At 49.6% G+C, this 20,215-nt stretch overlaps 1 protein-coding gene and 1 non-coding gene across 2 annotated transcripts; both read right to left on the reverse strand.

The window, feature by feature from the left end:
• Positions 1–6,996: 6,996 nt before the first annotated feature.
• LOC135543118 (translationally-controlled tumor protein homolog) lies at positions 6,997–15,348 on the reverse strand. Its single transcript, XM_064970195.1, has 6 exons — positions 15,206–15,348; positions 14,679–14,752; positions 14,262–14,449; positions 12,488–12,593; positions 10,675–10,791; positions 6,997–7,227 (listed from the first exon to the last, which is right to left on the reverse strand). The coding sequence occupies exons 1-6, from the start codon at positions 15,231–15,233 to the stop codon at positions 7,225–7,227; spliced, it is 516 nt and encodes a 171-aa protein (XP_064826267.1). The 5' UTR covers positions 15,234–15,348; the 3' UTR covers positions 6,997–7,224.
• Positions 8,979–9,114, reverse strand: LOC135543631 (small nucleolar RNA SNORA31). Its single transcript, XR_010456243.1, has one exon. It is a non-coding gene; the product is annotated as a small nucleolar RNA SNORA31 (small nucleolar RNA).
• Positions 15,349–20,215: the final 4,867 nt, after the last annotated feature.

Consider the following 20,215-nt stretch of genomic DNA (forward strand, 5'->3'; position numbering starts at 1 on the left):
TCCTGATCTAGGATCAGCCAATAGAACCGGAGGTCATCTGTCTGACTGGGAGTCCTGATCTAGGATCAGCCACCAATAGAACCGGGGGTCGTCTGTCTGACTGGGAGTCCTGATCTAGGATCAGCCAATAGAACCGGAGGTCATCTGTCTGACTGGGAGTCCTGATCTAGGATCAGCCACCAATAGAACCGGAGGTCATCTGTCTGACTGGGAGTCCTGATCTAGGATCAGCCAATAGAACCGGAGGTCATCTGTCTGACTGGGAGTCCTGTTCTAGGATCAGCCAATAGAACCGGAGGTCATCTGTCTGACTGGGAGTCCTGATCTAGGATCAGCCAATAGAACCGGAGGTCATCTGTCTGACTGGGAGTCCTGATCTAGGATCAGCCAATAGAACCGGAGGTCGTCTGTCTGACTGGGAGTCCTGATCTAGGATCAGCCAATAGAACCGGAGGTCATCTGTCTGACTGGGAGTCCTGATCTAGGATCAGCCAATAGAACCGGAGGTCATCTGTCTGACTGGTAGTCCTGATCTAGGATCAGCCAATAGAACCGGAGGTCGTCTGTCTGACTGGGAGTCCTGATCTAGGATCAGCCAATAGAACCGGAGGTCGTCTGTCTGACTGGGAGTCCTGATCTAGGATCAGCCAATAGAACCGGGGGTCATCTGTCTGACTGGGAGTCCTGATCTAGGATCAGCCAATAGAACCGGAGGTCATCTGTCTGACTGGGAGTCCTGATCTAGGATCAGCCAATAGAACCGGAGGTCGTCTGACTGGGAGTCCTGATCTAGGATCAGCCAATAGAACCGGAGGTCGTCTGTCTGACTGGGAGTCCTGATCTAGGATCAGCCAATAGAACCGGAGGTCACCTGTCTGACTGGGAGTCCTGATCTAGGATCAGCCACCAATAGAACCGGAGGTCGTCTGTCTGACTGGGAGTCCTGATCTAGGATCAGCCAATAGAACCGGAGGTCATCTGTCTGACTGGGAGTCCTGATATAGGATCAGCCACCAATAGAACCAGAGGTCATCTGTCTGACTGGGAGTCCTGATCTAGGATCAGCCAATAGAACCGGAGGTCATCTGTCTGACTGGGAGTCCTGATCTAGGATCAGCCAATAGAACCGGAGGTCATCTGTCTGACTGGGAGTCCTGATCTAGGATCAGCCAATAGAACCGGAGGTCGTCTGACTGGGAGTCCTGATCTAGGATCAGCCAATAGAACCGGAGGTCGTCTGACTGGGAGTCCTGATCTAGGATCAGCCAATAGAACCGGAGGTCATCTGTCTGACTGGGAGTCCTGATCTAGGATCAGCCAATAGAACCAGAGGTCATCTGTCTGACTGGGAGTCCAGATCTAGGATCAGCCAATAGAACCGGAGGTCATCTGTCTGACTGGGAGTCCTGATCTAGGATCAGCCACCAATAGAACCGGAGGTCGTCTGTCTGACTGGGAGTCCAGATCTAGGATCAGCCAATAGAACCGGAGGTCATCTGTCTGACTGGGAGTCCTGATCTAGGATCAGCCACCAATAGAACCGGAGGTCATCTGTCTGACTGGGAGTCCTGATCTAGGATCAGCCAATAGAACCGGAGGTCATCTGTCTGACTGGGAGTCCTGTTCTAGGATCAGCCAATAGAACCGGAGGTCATCTGTCTGACTGGGAGTCCTGATCTAGGATCAGCCAATAGAACCGGAGGTCATCTGTCTGACTGGGAGTCCTGATCTAGGATCAGCCAATAGAACCGGAGGTCGTCTGTCTGACTGGGAGTCCTGATCTAGGATCAGCCAATAGAACCGGAGGTCATCTGTCTGACTGGGAGTCCTGATCTAGGATCAGCCAATAGAACCGGAGGTCATCTGTCTGACTGGTAGTCCTGATCTAGGATCAGCCAATAGAACCGGAGGTCGTCTGTCTGACTGGGAGTCCTGATCTAGGATCAGCCAATAGAACCGGAGGTCGTCTGTCTGACTGGGAGTCCTGATCTAGGATCAGCCAATAGAACCGGGGGTCATCTGTCTGACTGGGAGTCCTGATCTAGGATCAGCCAATAGAACCGGAGGTCATCTGTCTGACTGGGAGTCCTGATCTAGGATCAGCCAATAGAACCGGAGGTCGTCTGACTGGGAGTCCTGATCTAGGATCAGCCAATAGAACCGGAGGTCGTCTGTCTGACTGGGAGTCCTGATCTAGGATCAGCCAATAGAACCGGAGGTCACCTGTCTGACTGGGAGTCCTGATCTAGGATCAGCCACCAATAGAACCGGAGGTCGTCTGTCTGACTGGGAGTCCTGATCTAGGATCAGCCAATAGAACCGGAGGTCATCTGTCTGACTGGGAGTCCTGATATAGGATCAGCCACCAATAGAACCAGAGGTCATCTGTCTGACTGGGAGTCCTGATCTAGGATCAGCCAATAGAACCGGAGGTCATCTGTCTGACTGGGAGTCCTGATCTAGGATCAGCCAATAGAACCGGAGGTCATCTGTCTGACTGGGAGTCCTGATCTAGGATCAGCCAATAGAACCGGAGGTCGTCTGACTGGGAGTCCTGATCTAGGATCAGCCAATAGAACCGGAGGTCGTCTGACTGGGAGTCCTGATCTAGGATCAGCCAATAGAACCGGAGGTCATCTGTCTGACTGGGAGTCCTGATCTAGGATCAGCCAATAGAACCAGAGGTCATCTGTCTGACTGGGAGTCCAGATCTAGGATCAGCCAATAGAACCGGAGGTCATCTGTCTGACTGGGAGTCCTGATCTAGGATCAGCCACCAATAGAACCGGAGGTCGTCTGTCTGACTGGGAGTCCAGATCTAGGATCAGCCAATAGAACCGGAGGTCATCTGTCTGACTGGGAGTCCTGATCTAGGATCAGCCAATAGAACCGGAGGTCATCTGTCTGACTGGGAGTCCTGATCTAGGATCAGCCAATAGAACCGGAGGTCGTCTGTCTGACTGGGAGTCCTGATCTAGGATCAGCCAATAGAACCGGAGGTCACCTGTCTGACTGGGAGTCCTGATCTAGGATCAGCCAATAGAACCGGAGGTCATCTGTCTGACTGGGAGTCCTGATCTAGGATCAGCCAATAGAACCGGAGGTCATCTGTCTGACTGGGAGTCCTGATCTAGGATCAGCCAATAGAACCGGAGGTCGTCTGTCTGACTGGGAGTCCTGATCTAGGATCAGCCAATAGAACCGGAGGTCATCTGTCTGACTGGGAGTCCTGATCTAGGATCAGCCAATAGAACCGGAGGTCGTCTGTCTGACTGGGAGTCCTGATCTAGGATCAGCCAATAGAACCGGAGGTCATCTGTCTGACTGGGAGTCCTGATCTAGGATCAGCCAATAGAACCGGAGGTCATCTGTCTGACTGGGAGTCCAGATCTAGGATCAGCCAATAGAACCGGGGTCGTCTGTCTGACTGGGAGTCCTGATCTAGGATCAGCCACCAATAGAACCGGAGGTCATCTGTCTGACTGGGAGTCCTGATCTAGGATCAGCCAATAGAAATGGAGGTCGTCTGTCTGACTGGGAGTCCTGATCTAGGATCAGCCAATAGAACCGGAGGTCATCTGTCTGACTGGGAGTCCTGATCTAGGATCAGCCAATAGAACCGGAGGTCATCTGTCTGACTGGGAGTCCTGATCTAGGATCAGCCAATAGAACCGGAGGTCATCTGTCTGACTGGGAGTCCTGATCTAGGATCAGCCAATAGAACCGGAGGTCATCTGTCTGACTGGGAGTCCTGATCTAGGATCAGCCACCAATAGAACCGGGGGTCGTCTGTCTGACTGGGAGTCCTGATCTAGGATCAGCCAATAGAACCGGAGGTCATCTGTCTGACTGGGAGTCCTGATCTAGGATCAGCCACCAATAGAACCGGAGGTCATCTGTCTGACTGGGAGTCCTGATCTAGGATCAGCCAATAGAACCGGAGGTCATCTGTCTGACTGGGAGTCCTGTTCTAGGATCAGCCAATAGAACCGGAGGTCATCTGTCTGACTGGGAGTCCTGATCTAGGATCAGCCAATAGAACCGGAGGTCATCTGTCTGACTGGGAGTCCTGATCTAGGATCAGCCAATAGAACCGGAGGTCGTCTGTCTGACTGGGAGTCCTGATCTAGGATCAGCCAATAGAACCGGAGGTCATCTGTCTGACTGGGAGTCCTGATCTAGGATCAGCCAATAGAACCGGAGGTCATCTGTCTGACTGGTAGTCCTGATCTAGGATCAGCCAATAGAACCGGAGGTCATCTGTCTGACTGGGAGTCCTGATCTAGGATCAGCCAATAGAACCGGAGGTCATCTGTCTGACTGGGAGTCCTGATCTAGGATCAGCCACCAATAGAACCGGAGGTCGTCTGTCTGACTGGGAGTCCTGATCTAGGATCAGCCAATAGAACCGGAGGTCATCTGTCTGACTGGGAGTCCTGATCTAGGATCAGCCAATAGAACCGGAGGTCGTCTGTCTGACTGGGAGTCCTGATCTAGGATCAGCCAATAGAACCGGAGGTCGTCTGTCTGACTGGGAGTCCTGATCTAGGATCAGCCAATAGAACCGGGGGTCATCTGTCTGACTGGGAGTCCTGATCTAGGATCAGCCAATAGAACCGGAGGTCATCTGTCTGACTGGGAGTCCTGATCTAGGATCAGCCAATAGAACCGGAGGTAGTCTGACTGGGAGTCCTGATCTAGGATCAGCCAATAGAACCGGAGGTCGTCTGTCTGACTGGGAGTCCTGATCTAGGATCAGCCAATAGAACCGGAGGTCACCTGTCTGACTGGGAGTCCTGATCTAGGATCAGCCACCAATAGAACCGGAGGTCGTCTGTCTGACTGGGAGTCCTGATCTAGGATCAGCCAATAGAACCGGAGGTCATCTGTCTGACTGGGAGTCCTGATATAGGATCAGCCACCAATAGAACCAGAGGTCATCTGTCTGACTGGGAGTCCTGATCTAGGATCAGCCAATAGAACCGGAGGTCATCTGTCTGACTGGGAGTCCTGATCTAGGATCAGCCAATAGAACCGGAGGTCATCTGTCTGACTGGGAGTCCTGATCTAGGATCAGCCAATAGAACCGGAGGTCGTCTGACTGGGAGTCCTGATCTAGGATCAGCCAATAGAACCGGAGGTCGTCTGACTGGGAGTCCTGATCTAGGATCAGCCAATAGAACCGGAGGTCATCTGTCTGACTGGGAGTCCTGATCTAGGATCAGCCAATAGAACCGGAGGTCATCTGTCTGACTGGGAGTCCTGATCTAGGATCAGCCAATAGAACCGGAGGTCATCTGTCTGACTGGGAGTCCTGATCTAGGATCAGCCAATAGAACCGGAGGTCATCTGTCTGACTGGGAGTCCTGATCTAGGATCAGCCACCAATAGAACCGGAGGTCGTCTGTCTGACTGGGAGTCCTGATCTAGGATCAGCCAATAGAACCGGAGGTCATCTGTCTGACTGGGAGTCCTGATCTAGGATCAGCCAATAGAACCGGAGGTCATCTGACTGACTGGGAGTCCAGATCTAGGATCAGCCAATAGAACCGGAGGTCATCTGTCTGACTGGGAGTCCTGATCTAGGATCAGCCAATAGAACCGGAGGTCATCTGACTGACTGGGAGTCCTGATCTAGGATCAGCCAATAGAACCGGGGGTCGTCTGTCTGACTTGGGAGTCCTGATCTAGGATCAGCCAATAGAACCGGAGGTCATCTGTCTGACTGGGAGTCCTGATCTAGGATCAGCCAATAGAACCGGAGGTCATCTGACTGACTTGGGAGTCCTGATCTAGGATCAGCCAATAGAACCGGAGGTCGTCTGTCTGACTGGGAGTCCTGATCTAGGATCAGCCACCAATAGAACCAGAGGTCATCTGTCTGACTGGGAGTCCTGATCTAGGATCAGCCAATAGAACCGGAGGTCGTCTGTCTGACTGGGAGTCCTGATCTAGGATCAGCCAATAGAACCGGAGGTCATCTGTCTGACTGGGAGTCCTGATCTAGGATCAGCCAATAGAACCGGAGGTCGTCTGTCTGACTGGGAGTCCTGATCTAGGATCAGCCACCAATAGAACCAGAGGTCACCTGTCTGACTTGGGAGTGCCGACCGAGGAACAGATTCCACCTATCCATGGAAACCTAAAACTGATCCTGGACCAGCCGTCCTACCGAGACGCTCGATATAAATACCGCCCCCGGATTTATATCTGTCTGGATGAACCCAGCCCGGAGCGAACGGCCGTGTTTGAGAGCGTCAACACTGATGCATCATGGGTAAATTGTGACCGACACCGATGATCAGTCAGTTGACTCACCTTTAAAGGACGGCCACCATGCCGAACGCAGTATGGACCCAACAGAACAGGGTTTCCTGACCCTGTGCCCAGAACCCAATGTTGTTGTTGCCCCACACTGGCACAACAGATCCAATGAGCCACGGGCTTGATAAGTGGACCAATGGAATCGTGGGTTTCCTGACCCTCTGCCCAGAACCCAATGTTAACACAGTATGGACCTAACAGAACCCCATCAAAACAGGGTTTCCTGACCCTCTGCCCAGGGACCAGCAGACGTGTCACACTGTTGCCCCAACACTGGCACACCGGATCCAATGAGCCACGGGCTTGATAAGTGGACCAATTGAATCGTGCGTTCTGGTTCAGGGCAACGCGAGACGTCTGGTGGCCCCCCCCCCGAGCAGAGACGGGGGGTGGGGTATCAGAGTGAACGCAGATGGCACAGAGGACGGTTGTATTTCGGCCAATGGGCCCATTTATTTCACAACATAGTGTCAATGAGTCCTTTACAGTTGTGTGAGAGAGCAGGGTGGGAGCTTAATGTAGCTGGACATCTGATGGAAGTCACCGCGCAACCGGCACGGTTCAATCCACCCATCCACGGTGGGGGGGGGGCGGTCCTGACCAACGACCGTCCGTTTAGAAACTGGGCCTGGCGTCTCCCCCGGGAGGCCAGATGTGGGGGACGAAGAGAAGGTTGGGGCCCAAAAAAAAAACCTTGAGATTAAAAGAAAGACAAGTCTGTTCCAGGTGTTGGGAGGGATACAGACGGGGTCAGTCTGTCCATGATCGGGGCGGCGGTCGCTACGGTAACAAGCAGGCAGGGCAGGGTCAGTCTGTCCATGATCAGGGGCGGTGGTAGCTATGGTAACAAGCAGACGCGCTCCCTCCGGTCCAGGCACTTCTGTTAGACGTCCGGATGGTTTACTGCAGAGAGGAGACAGAGAGGAGACTATTACCCACGTGGAGACGGACAGACCATTACCCACGTGGAGACGGACAGACCATTACCCACGTGGAGACGGACAGACCATTACCCACGTGGAGATGGACAGACCATTACCCACGTGGAGATGGACAGAGGAGAGCCTACTACCCACGTGGAGATGGACAGAGGAGAGACCATTACCCACGTGGAGATGGACAGGGGAGAGCCTACTACCCACGTGGAGATGGACAGAGGAGAGACGACTACCCACGTGGAGATGGACAGAGGAGAGACGACTACCCACGTGGAGATGGACAGAGGAGACTATTACCCACGTGGAGATGGACAGAGGAGAGACTATTACCCACGTGGATACGGACAGAGGAGAGACTATTACCCACGTGGATACGGACAGAGGAGAGACTATTACCCACGTGGATACGGACAGAGGAGAGACTATTACCCACGTGGATACGGACAGAGGAGACGGACAGAGACTATTACCCACGTGGATACGGACAGAGGAGACGGACAGAGACCATTACCCACGTGGAGATGGACAGAGGAGAGACTATTACCCACGTGGAGATGGACAGAGACCATTACCCACGTGGAGATGGACAGAGGAGAGACCATTACCCACGTGGAGATGGACAGAGGAGAGACCATTACCCACGTGGAGATGGACAGAGGAGAGACCATTACCCACGTGGAGATGGACAGAGGAGAGACCATTACCCACGTGGAGATGGACAGAGGAGAGACCATTACCCACGTGGAGATGGACAGAGACCATTACCCACGTGGAGATGGACAGAGACCATTACCCACGTGGAGATGGACAGAGACCATTACCCACGTGGAGATGGACAGAGACCATTACCCACGTGGAGATGGACAGAGACCATTACCCACGTGGAGATGGACAGAGACCATTACCCACGTGGAGATGGACAGAGACCATTACCCACGTGGAGATGGACAGAGACCATTACCCACGTGGAGATGGACAGAGACCATTACCCACGTGGAGATGGACAGAGACCATTACCCACGTGGAGATGGACAGAGACCATTACCCACGTGGAGATGGACAGAGACCATTACCCACGTGGAGATGGACAGAGACCATTACCCACGTGGAGATGGACAGAGACCATTACCCACGTGGAGATGGACAGAGACCATTACCCACGTGGAGATGGACAGAGACCATTACCCACGTGGAGATGGACAGAGACCATTACCCACGTGGAGATGGACAGAGGAGAGACCATTACCCACGTGGAGATGGACAGAGGAGAGACCATTACCCACGTGGAGATGGACAGAGGAGAGACCATTACCCACGTGGAGATGGACAGAGGAGAGACCATTACCCACGTGGAGATGGACAGAGGAGAGACTATTACCCACGTGGAGATGGACAGAGGAGAGACTATTACCCACGTGGATACGGACAGAGGAGAGACTATTACCCACGTGGAGATGGACAGAGGAGAGACTATTACCCACGTGGAGATGGACAGAGGAGAAACTATTACCCACGTGGAGATGGACAGAGGAGAGACCATTACCCACGTGGAGATGGACAGAGGAGAGACTACTACCCACGTGGAGATGGACAGAGGTATTAGGTGTGTCCGATTGGTCACAGGTCAAAGGTAATCAACTGGAAAGTTGCCATTTGGGACAACACCCTAATCGCCGGCTCCTGCCTGTCTGGGCAGTACCACCTCTGGTCAACCCTTCATGTGTTCCTCTTCTCTATCCGTACAGCCACTCAGTCAGGCAGTCGGGGAAAGTCAAGGGAATGTTTCATTTAGCATCCAATTGCAAACCAGGAAGTCACCGTGGAGAACTTCAGGTCTATCAGATGAATGCATGGGCTTAGTATTCAGAGTGTGGTGTGCCTGGTATCTTAAATAGCACCCGATATATAGTGCACTACTTTAGACCAGAGCCCTATAGAACCCTATTCCCTATATATAGTGCACTACTTTAGACCAGGGCCCCATAGAACTCTATATACAGGGCCCGTAGGTACACGTTCTATGGCTGTTTCTAGTGTTGATGGGGCCAGGGCCTGTTTGGGCTGAATTGATTCTTGATTTGCGTAAAGTTGTGTAGCTAAGGGTGAAGGTGTGACCCCCACCCCCCTCCCTTAAAGCTGAGTGTAAAGGCAACATCCAACCCCCCCTCCCCCCGTGTTCCTGGTGCAGTAATAGTGGGTGAACACGCCACACCCTGTACATTCATCCCCTCTGACGTGGCTGTTTCTGTGGGTGTCGGCCTGTTTCTGTGGGTGTCGGCCTGTTTCTGTGGGTGTCGGCCTGTTGGCATCTCATTGTCATGAGGCATTTTAACTCCCAGTCACTGGGCAGGCAGAGCCAGAGTGTTTTAATGGAGATGTGTGACGTTACAGAGTTCAGATAGACATGGGTTGTGGGGGATTAGTCTGGTGCGTAGAACCCGGGGGTTAGTCTGGCGCGGGGAACCCGGGGGTTAGTCTGGCGCGGGGAACCCGGGGGTTAGTCTGGCGCGGGGAACCCGGGGGTTAGTCTGTTCTTGTCATTCTATCTGCAACGATCAGTGTTTTTGAATCACGTCCCATATGGCACACCAGTGGTCTAAAGTAGTGCACTATATAGGGTTCTATAGGGCCCTGGTCTAAAGTAGTGCACTATATATAGGGATTAGGGTTCTATAGGGCTCTGGTCTAAAGTAGTGCACTATATATAGGGAATAGGGTTCTATAGGGCCCTGGTCTAGAGTAGTGCACTATATATAGGGAATAGGGTTCTATAGGGTCCTGGTCTAAAGTAGTGCACTATATAGGGAATAGGGTGCCACCTATGTCATTTCCTATGTGAATTCAGTGGGTACTGCCGTCCCCTACAGAGAACCAGACAGTCCCCCGCCCCCCCTACAGAGAACCAGACAGTCCCCCGCCCCCCCTACAGAGAACCAGACAGTCCCCCGCCCCCCCTACAGAGAACCAGACAGTCCCCCGCCCCCCTACAGAGAACCAGACAGTCCCCCGCCCCCCTACAGAGAACCAGACAGTCCCCCGCCCCCTACAGAGAACCAGACAGTCCCCCGCCCCCCTACAGAGAACCAGACAGTCCCCCGCCCCCTACAGTGAACCAGACAGTCCCCCGCCCCCCTACAGAGAACCAGACAGTCCCCCGCCCCCTACAGAGACCCAGACAGTCCCCCGCCCCCCTACAGAGAACCAGACAGTCCCCCGCCCCCTACAGTGAACCAGACAGTCCCCCGCCCCCCTAGAGAACCAGACAGTCCCCCGCCCCCCTACAGAGAACCAGACAGTCCCCCGCCCCCCTACAGAGAACCAGACAGTCCTCCGCCCCCCCTACAGAGAACCAGACAGTCCCCCGCCCCCCCTACAGAGAACCAGACAGTCATCCGTCGTCACGGTAACTTACGTATTTCTCGATCTCGATGCCGTCTTTGAAGAAAACGAAGAAGGGCGTGACTCCGTCCTCGCGGTAGTCCAGCAGGCCGATGGCGCCGTCACAGTTCATGGACTCGCCGGTGAAGAACTGGAGAAGAGGAGCAGGTCACGTGATCAAGAGGACAGACAAGGAGACACTGTTCAGTCATCGTGTCATACAACGAGGAAGAGATGCCCTCTTTTGGAACAAACCACACGTACGCACACACACACGATACACATGCCAAAGTGTGAGCCAGAGACTTGACAACGCCAGATGTTAGTTTCATAGGGCACAGCCTCTAAAGGTGTCCTGGGATCACTGTGTCATAGGGCACAGCCTCTAAAGGTGTCCTGGGATCACTGTGTCATAGGGCACAGCCTCTAAAGGTGTCCTGGGATCACTGTGTCATAGGGCACAGCCTCTAAAGGTGTCCTGGCATCACTGTGTCATAGAGCACAGCCTCTAAAGGCGTCCTGGGATCACTGTGTCATAGGGCACAGCCTCTAAAGGCGTCCTGGGATCACTGTGTCATAGGGCACAGCCTCTAAAGGCGTCCTGGGATCACTGTGTCATAGGGCACAGCCTCTAAAGGCGTCCTGGGATCACTGTGTCATAGGGCACAGCCTCTAAAGGCGTCCTGGGATCACTGTGTCATAGGGCACAGCCTCTAAAGGCGTCCTGGGATCACTGTGTCATAGGGCACAGCCTCTAAAGGCGTCCTGGGATCACTGTGTCATAGGGCACAGCCTCTAAAGGTGTCCTGGGATCACTGTGTCATAGGGCACAGCCTCTAAAGGTGTCCTGGGATCACTGTGTCATAGGGCACAGCCTCTAAAGGTGTCCTGGGATCACTGTGTCATAGGGCACAGCCTCTAAAGGTGTCCTGGGATCACTGTGTCATAGGGCACAGCCTCTAAAGGTGTCCTGGGATCACTGTGTCATAGGGCACAGCCTCTAAAGGTGTCCTGGGATCACTGTGTCATAGGGCACAGCCTCTAAAGGTGTCCTGGGATCACTGTGTCATAGGGCACAGCCTCTAAAGGCGTCCTGGGATCATCACTGTGTCATAGGGCACAGCCTCTAAAGGTGTCCTGGGATCACTGTGTCATAGGGCACAGCCTCTAAAGGTGTCCTGGGATCACTGTTTCATAGGGCACAGCCTCTAAAGGCGTCCTGGGATCACTGTGTCATAGGGCACAGCCTCTAAAGGTGTCCTGGGATCACTGTGTCATAGGGCACAGCCTCTAAAGGTGTCCTGGGATCACTGTGTCATAGGGCACAGCCTCTAAAGGTGTCCTGGGATCATCACTGTCCGTTCCAGCGGCCATTTTAACCAAACCCTCATTCATCCAATATGAAACAGTGTGTTCATAACGAACATGTCCATTTTAACCAGCCCTCATTCATCCAATATGAAACAGTGTGTTCATAACGAACATGTCCATTTTAACCAGCCCTCATTCATCCAATATGAAACAGTGTGTTCATAACGAACATGTCCATTTTAACCAGCCCTCATTCATCCAATATGAAACAGTGTGTTCATAACGAACATGTCCATTTTAACCAGCCCTCATTCATCCAATATGAAACAGTGTGTTCATAACGAACATGTCCATTTCCACACAGCACCGACCGTTGGGGACATCCCAAATGCCACCCCCCATATAGTGCACTATATATGGACATTTGAGAGGGGAAGGGGGGGGGGGGGGGCATTTGGGACCCTGACGTGTGGTGGTGGTGGGGCATTTGGGACCCCGGCGTGTGGTGGGGGGGGCATTTGGGTGGATTCTCTCACCTGGTATTTATCGAGGTTTCCCAGGATCATCTTAACAGCTGCTGGAGCGCCTGCCATGAAGGCCTGTACCCTCTTAGAGCCCTGCTCCTCCAGCTTGGCCTTGACCCTGGGGGGGGGGGGACAACTGTATTACACTCCCCATTAGGCTGCCTGATACTCCCAGAAAACAGATCCCTGCTTGTGCACTTGTTTGTTTCATTACCCATATTTTATCTGGGTAAGTTGACCGAAAACACATTCTCATTGACAGCAACGACCCGGGGAACGGTAACAGGGGAGATTGGAAATGGACTGAACCACATCGACTGGTTTAACAATAAAAGTAATAAAAAAAATAAAAAAAACAGTATTTAGACTGGACCGAACCATGTCGACTCCCTGTGGTTTAACAGGTATTTAGACCCCTCTAGACTGGACTGAACCATGTCGACTCCCTGTGGGTTAACAGGTATTTAGACCCCTCTAGACTGGACTGAACCATGTCGACTCCCGGTGGTTTAACAGGTATTTAGACTGGACCGAACCATGTCGACTCCCGGTGGGTTAACAGGTATTTACCCCCCATCTAGATTGGACTGAACCATGTCGACTCCCGGTGGTTTAACAGGTATTTAGACTGGACCGAACCATGTCGACTCCCGGTGGTTTAACAGGTATTTAGACTGGACCGAACCATGTCGACTCCCTGTGGGTTAACAGGTATTTACACCCCTCTAGACTGGACCATGTCGACTCCCTGTGGGTTAACAGGTATTTACACCCCTCTAGACTGGACCGAACCATGTCGACTCCCTGTGGTTTAACAGGTATTTACACCCCTTTAGACTGGACTGAACCATGTTGACTCCCTGTGGTTTAAAAGGTATTTACACCCCTTTAGACTGAACCATGTCGACTCCTTGTGGTTTAACAGGTATTTACACCCCTCTAGACTGGACCGAACCATGTCGACTCCATGTGGGTTAACAGGTATTTAGACTGGACCGAACCATGTCGACTCCTTGTGGTTTAACAGGTATTTACACCCCTCTAGACTGGACTGAACCATGTCGACTCCCTGTGGTTTAACAGGTATTTAGACTGGACCGAACCATGTCGACTCCCTGTGGTTTAACAGGTATTTACACCCCTCTAGACTGGACTGAACCATGTCGACTCCCTGTGGTTTAACAGGTATTTACACCCCTCTAGACTGGACTGAACCATGTCGACTCCCTGTGGTTTAACAGGTATTTACACCCCTCTAGACTGGACTGAACCATGTCGACTCCCTGTGGTTTAACAGGTATTTACACCCCTCTAGACTGGACCGAACCATGTCGACTCCATGTGGGTTAACAGGTATTTAGACTGGACTGAACCATGTCGACTCCCTGTGGTTTACCCTCCCCTATTCGATGAGTCATAGCAGGCCGTACAGAAAGTCCAGGGACAATATGATGTCATGTGTGTATCAGTTACCAAAACCCCTGGGTGTCACCAGAGAGAAGTTGGCTTGTCAACATGCATTTTAAAATCGACCTGACAGTTGAGTCTTGTGATATTTAAACGGAAAATATCACTCTCATCCCGTTACTGGTGTTGGGCCAGTAAGTGAAAGGTTGCTGGATCGAATCCCCAGAGTTGACAAGGTAAAAACATTTTATTTTAAATGTCATTCTACACCTGAACAAGGCAGAGAAACCCACAGTTCCCCAATAGGCCGTAGTTGTAAATAAGAAATGTTTAATAAAAAAACAAAACATGTGGTAGATGAGATGCCAGAGACACTTACGCCTTCATATAGCCCTTGATGTAGCTCTGGTAAGCCTTCTTGTTGTATGCCGAGGTCTCCTGCAGTTTGCTGTTGAGCACAATGTCGACGCCACTGACCGTGGACGCTTCACTACCCTCATCGCCGCCCTCTGCAGAGGCGTTGGCACCGATTAACGCACCGTCGACGTCCTCCGATCTGGAAGTGAGCTGGAAGGGAGGGGAGATCCTGGTGAGGCTAGCAGGCTAAACGTTACAACGGTATCAACACGTCACCTTAGCTAACTAGCAGATCCGTCGACCAAAGCCGAAATTATGTTATCATAACCCTCCTGTATTTTGATGTGAGTGAAATAAATGGAATAGCTAGCCAAGTATGCTAACAGCTTACCGTTTTTTCAAATACAGTTAAGTAACTTAGTGGACGTGATTAACGTACCTTCCCCTGTACCTCGTACAGCATACCGTCGCAGACCTCCGTGATTTTGTAGACCTCGGTGAATAGCTCATCTCCTGAAACACATCATTATTAACCAACGCATACCCAAACGTGGGAGTTGACACGGTAGATAGCTATTGTGTCAACTAGTAGGCTAACTAAATCAGCTGTTTACAATAGAAAACAGGGCATTTAGTACAACTTGTTCCCAAGTTAGCCAAACGCCGGTAGGCCTCGCTAACTAGCAGGGAAATGCTAACTCCGGTAAGCCTAAACACAGTCTATCGGTTTACTCCGTTATACAGTACATAAAATGTACAAATTGGATCGATCCCGGTACAGAATACCATGGAGGAACTACGACGAAGTTTGTAATTTTTAAAGTAATTTCCACATCGTTGGCACAAAGGGCAGTCGAGACTTCCGGTAGGCCCAAAAAAAAAAAAAACACTACAAATGCAGACCAACAAAAAAATATTTATAAAAGAAATAATAACAGAATATTGATAATATAGACGTTAGATTACCGGTGATGATATCCTTGTAGATGATCATTTTTGTTGGATTGTAAAAGGTGACGTTCCACGGGAAGATGTTTTTGGATCCCTACCCGTCTCAGGACTCGTAAGGAGAAAAAGGACAGAAAACAGCGGTTCCCCAACTTAGATAGCGGCGGGCGCTGGTGACGTCACCGCCGGTCCCCGGCGCCCCCTTGAGGACACGTTGCAGGGTGCCGCTTCTCCGGGTGCGTTCTCCACCCTGCACTTTTTTAAAAATGTAGTCTTATTATATATATATATATTTGTTTAAAATATTTATTATTATCTTTATTATTTTATTGTTTTTTTTTTAAAACGTTTGTTTATTTTATTTTTTCTATTTATTTTTCCTTTTTTATTTTTTCCCCCCTTTATTCTGTAAAATAAAAAATTTAATCATTTTTATTATTTTTGTATCTTTGTTTGTTTGTCTCAGGTTTTAAGCAGTGTGGAGTTGGCGGGTTGACGTTGTGTTGGCCCTTTTAATTTATTTATTTATTTCACCTTTATTTAACCAGGTAGGCTAGTTGAGAACAAAAGTTCTCATTTACCACTGCGACCTGGCCAAGATAAAGCAAAAGCAGTGCGACAAAAACAACAACACAGAGTCACACATGGAGTAAACAAACATACAGTCAATAACGCCATAGAAAATCTACCCTGCAGTGCAGTGCAGTACTCTCCCAGTCAGGTAGGTGGTGCTGCCGGGGAGCGTCACCACACCCTTTCCCCCCCCCCCCATTTGAGAATCCACGGAGATGGTCAAACTATTTCTGAAAAATGTATTCGGATACATTTTAAATTAATTATATTTAAGACCAGGCACAAGGATAATAGTTTGTTTTATATACTCTCATCAGATTGAAACTTTACCAGTTGAAAGTATACATAAATACAAGATAATAAAAAATGGAAATATGCAAATTAGGCAAACAGTCTTTAAATATGAGCTAATTTGCATATTATGAGAATATTTTTTTTATTTTTTTTTATTTCACCTTTATTTAACCAGGTAGGCTAGTTGAGAACAAGTTCTCATTTGCAACTGCGACCTGGCCTAGATAAAGCTTAGCAGTGTGAACAGACAACACAGAGTTACACATGGAGTAAACAATTAACAAGTCAATAACACAGTACAAAAAAAGGGGAGTCTATATACATTGTGTGCAAAAGGCATGAGGAGGTAGGCGAATAATTACAATTTTGCAGATTAGCACTGGAGTGATAAATGATCAGATGGTCATGTACAGGTAGAGATACTGGTGTGCAAAAGAGCAGAAAAGTAAATAAATAAAAACTGTGGGGATGAGGTAGGTGAAAATGGGTGGGCTATTTACCAATAGACTATGTACAGCTGCAGCGATCGGTTAGCTGCTCAGATAGCAGATGTTTGAAGTTGGTGATCTGTTTTTCAACAGATTGCTTCAAGACAGAATTATATATTTTTTGTGTTTTATTGTGATAAGACACACAATGGTCAGACTTTTACAGATCATTTTATCAAAATATTGTAATTTCATGGAATTATTTAAAAAACACTATTCACATGACGGATGCTTATTTTGCATATATTTACACATAAAATTACACTTAAAATATAAACGAAACAAGATATATTTTTTTTAAAGCCCCTGTAAAAGTCTGCCTATAAGACCTAAGACCCTTTGTGTGGAATAATGGGAATGTTCGTCCAAATGAATTGTCTCGTCAGTAACATGTCATTTTGAGAAAATGGCCGATAAGGATAGGCTCATGCCATTAAAATGTGTTCCATTAAATATGACCATTTATGTCGGGGCGGCAGGGTAGCCTAGTGGTTAGAGTGGAGGGGCGGCAGGGTAGCCTAGTGGTTAGAGTGGAGGGGCGGCAGGGTAGCCTAGTGGTTAGAGTGGAGGGGCGGCAGGGTAGCCTAGTGGTTAGAGTGGAGGGGCGGCAGGGTAGCCTAGTGGTTAGAGTGGAGGGGCGGCAGGGTAGCCTAGTGGTTAGAGTGGAGGGGCGGCAGGGTAGCCTAGTGGTTAGAGTGGAGGGGCGGCAGGGTAGCCTAGTGGTTAGTGTGGAGGGGCGGCAGGGTAGCCTAGTGGTTAGAGTGGAGGGGCGGCAGGGTAGCCTAGTGGTTAGAGTGGAGGGGCGGCAGGGTAGCCTAGTGGTTAGAGTGGAGGGGCGGCAGGGTAGCCTAGTGGTTAGTGTGGAGGGGCGGCAGGGTAGCCTAGTGGTTAGAGTGGAGGGGCGGCAGGGTAGCCTAGTGGTTAGAGTGGAGGGGCGGCAGGGTAGCCTAGTGGTTAGAGTGGAGGGGCGGCAGGGTAGCCTAGTGGTTAGAGTGGAGGGGCGGCAGGGTAGCCTAGTGGTTAGAGTGGAGGGGTGGCAGGGTAGCCTAGTGGTTAGTGTGGAGGGGCGGCAGGGTAGCCTAGTGGTTAGAGTGGAGGGGCGGCAGGGTAGCCTAGTGGTTAGAGTGGAGGGGCGGCAGGGTAGCCTAGTGGTTAGAGTGGAGGGGTGGCAGGGTAGCCTAGTGGTTAGTGTGGAGGGGCGGCAGGGTAGCCTAGTGGTTAGAGTGGAGGGGCGGCAGGGTAGCCTAGTGGTTAGAGTGTAGAGGAGGCAGGTAGCCTAGTGGTTAGAGTGTAGAGGCGGCAGGTTGCCTAGTGGTTAGAGTGTAGAGGAGGCAGGTAGCCTAGTGGTTAGAGTGTAGGGGAGGCAGGTAGCCTAGTGGTTAGAGTGGAGGGGCGGCAGGTAGCCTAGTGGTTAGAGTGTAGAGGAGGCAGGTAGCCTAGTGGTTAGAGTGGAGGGGCAGCAGGTAGCCTAGTGGTGAGAGTGTAGAGGAGGCAGGTAGCCTAGTTATTAAAGAGCGATTTAGATTTCTTTCATCTCTGAGAGAAATTGAGATGTTGACGGACAACATGGTTTCTCACCCTAAATATGTCACGTGATCTTTCACTGGAATATCCTCAACAGATTGGTCATTTGAGTTACACAGAGACAATATTTCACATTTATTCAAGTTAATTATTATAAAACATGCATTTTTATACTTGTTTTGCAGCTCAGTAAGTTTATCAGCAAAAAAAAAAAAAAAAAGTTTTATTTGAGGTGTGAGAATTGTGTCCCTCACACAATGAATATAATAAAACAAGCATGATGTAGTTTGGAGATCAATATAACTCATCTCCCATCGTTGGAGGCAGAACACGCTGAAATATTACTTCGAAAACTGACCAAGAAATATCACAATACCAGCTGAGTGGTTAAACCCGTGACCATAATAAACAGACAACCCCATTGTGATTTCCTAAAACTAGAATCTGGATCGCGAGTCTCCCGGAGTAGAAAGAATTCTACTTGAGTGTGTTAACAGAATAAAAATAAAAAAGTGTTTTTAAAGATACAACATGTAGTGTATTGAATTAAGACGTTTGGATTATAAACAATGAGAAAACAATTACAGCGTAGTGAATAACTAGTTAACTAGTTGAACTAGGTAGTGAATAACTGGTTAACTAGTTGAACTAGATAGTGAATAACTGGTTAACTAGTTGAACTAGGTAGTGAATAACTGGTTAACTAGTTGAACTAGGTAGTGAATAACTGGTTAACTAGTTGAACTAGGTAGTGAATAACTGGTTAACTAGTTGAACTAGTAACTAGGTAGTGAATAACTGGTTAACTAGTTGAACTAGCATGCTAGGTAGCTGGTAAGAAAACCCTGAGCTTAGAGAAACACCTGGACAACCTGAAATAGAGGAAGTTGTGATTGATATGATAAACCAGTTTTCACATTTCACAAACCTGGTTGATATATAAACGGGGTAAATGTAAAAAGTACAATCGACTTTATGACTCGAGATTAATTCATCTAACTTAGTGTTGTCTGTCACGCCCTGATCTGTTTCATCTGTCCTCGTTATTGTCTCCACCCCCTCCAGGTGTTGCTTATTTTCCCCAGTGTATGTATCCCTGTGTATCCTGTCTCTCTGTGCCAGTGTATTTATCCCTGTGTTTCCTGTCTCTCTGTGCCAGTGTATTTATCCCTGTGTCTCCTGTCTCTCTGTACCAGTGTATTTATCCCTGTGTTTCCTGTCTCTCTGTACCAGTGTATTTATCCCTGTGTTTCCTGTCTCTCTGTGCCAGTGTATTTATCCCTGTGTTTCCTGTCTCTCTGTGCCAGTGTATTTATCTCTGTGTTTCCTGTCTCTCTGTGTATTTATCCCTGTGTGTCCTGTCTCTCTGTACCAGTGTATTTATCCCTGTGTGTCCTGTCTCTCTGTACCAGTGTATTTATCCCTGTGTTTCCTGTCTCTCTGTACCAGTGTATTTATCCCTGTGTTTCCTGTATCTCTGTACCAGTGTATTTATCCCTGTGTTTCCTGTCTCTCTGTACCAGTGTATTTATCCCTGTGTTTCCTGTCTCTCTGTACCAGTGTATTTATCCCTGTGTCCTGTCTCTCTGTACCAGTGTATTTATCCCTGTGTTTCCTGTCTCTCTGTAACAGTGTATTTTTCCCTGTGTTTCCTGTATCTCTGTACCAGTGTATTTATCCCTGTGTTTCCTGTCTCTCTGTACCAGTGTATTTATCCCTGGGTTTCCTGTCTCTCTGTACCAGTGTATTTATCCCTGTGTTTCCTGTCTCTCTGTACCAGTGTATTTATTCCTGTGTTTCCTGTATCTCTGTACCAGAGTATTTATCCCTGTGTTTCCTGTATCTCTGTACCAGTGTATTTATCCCTGTGTTTCCTGTCTCTCTGTACCAGTGTATTTATCCCTGTGTTTCCTGTCTCTCTGTGTCAGTGTATTTATCCCTGTGTCTCCTGTCTCTCTGTACCAGTGTATTTATCCCTGTGTCTCCTGTCTCTCTGTACCAGTGTATTTATCCCTGTGTTTCCTGTCTCTCTGTGTATTTATCCCTGTGTTTCCTGTCTCTCTGTGTATTTATCCCTGTGTTTCCTGTCTCTCTGTGTATTTATCCCTGTGTCTCCTGTCTCTCTGTACCAGTGTATTTATCCCTGTGT

This window comes from Oncorhynchus masou, chromosome 7 (assembly GCF_036934945.1).
Source record: "Oncorhynchus masou masou isolate Uvic2021 chromosome 7, UVic_Omas_1.1, whole genome shotgun sequence".
Classification (NCBI taxonomy): domain Eukaryota; kingdom Metazoa; phylum Chordata; class Actinopteri; order Salmoniformes; family Salmonidae; genus Oncorhynchus; species Oncorhynchus masou.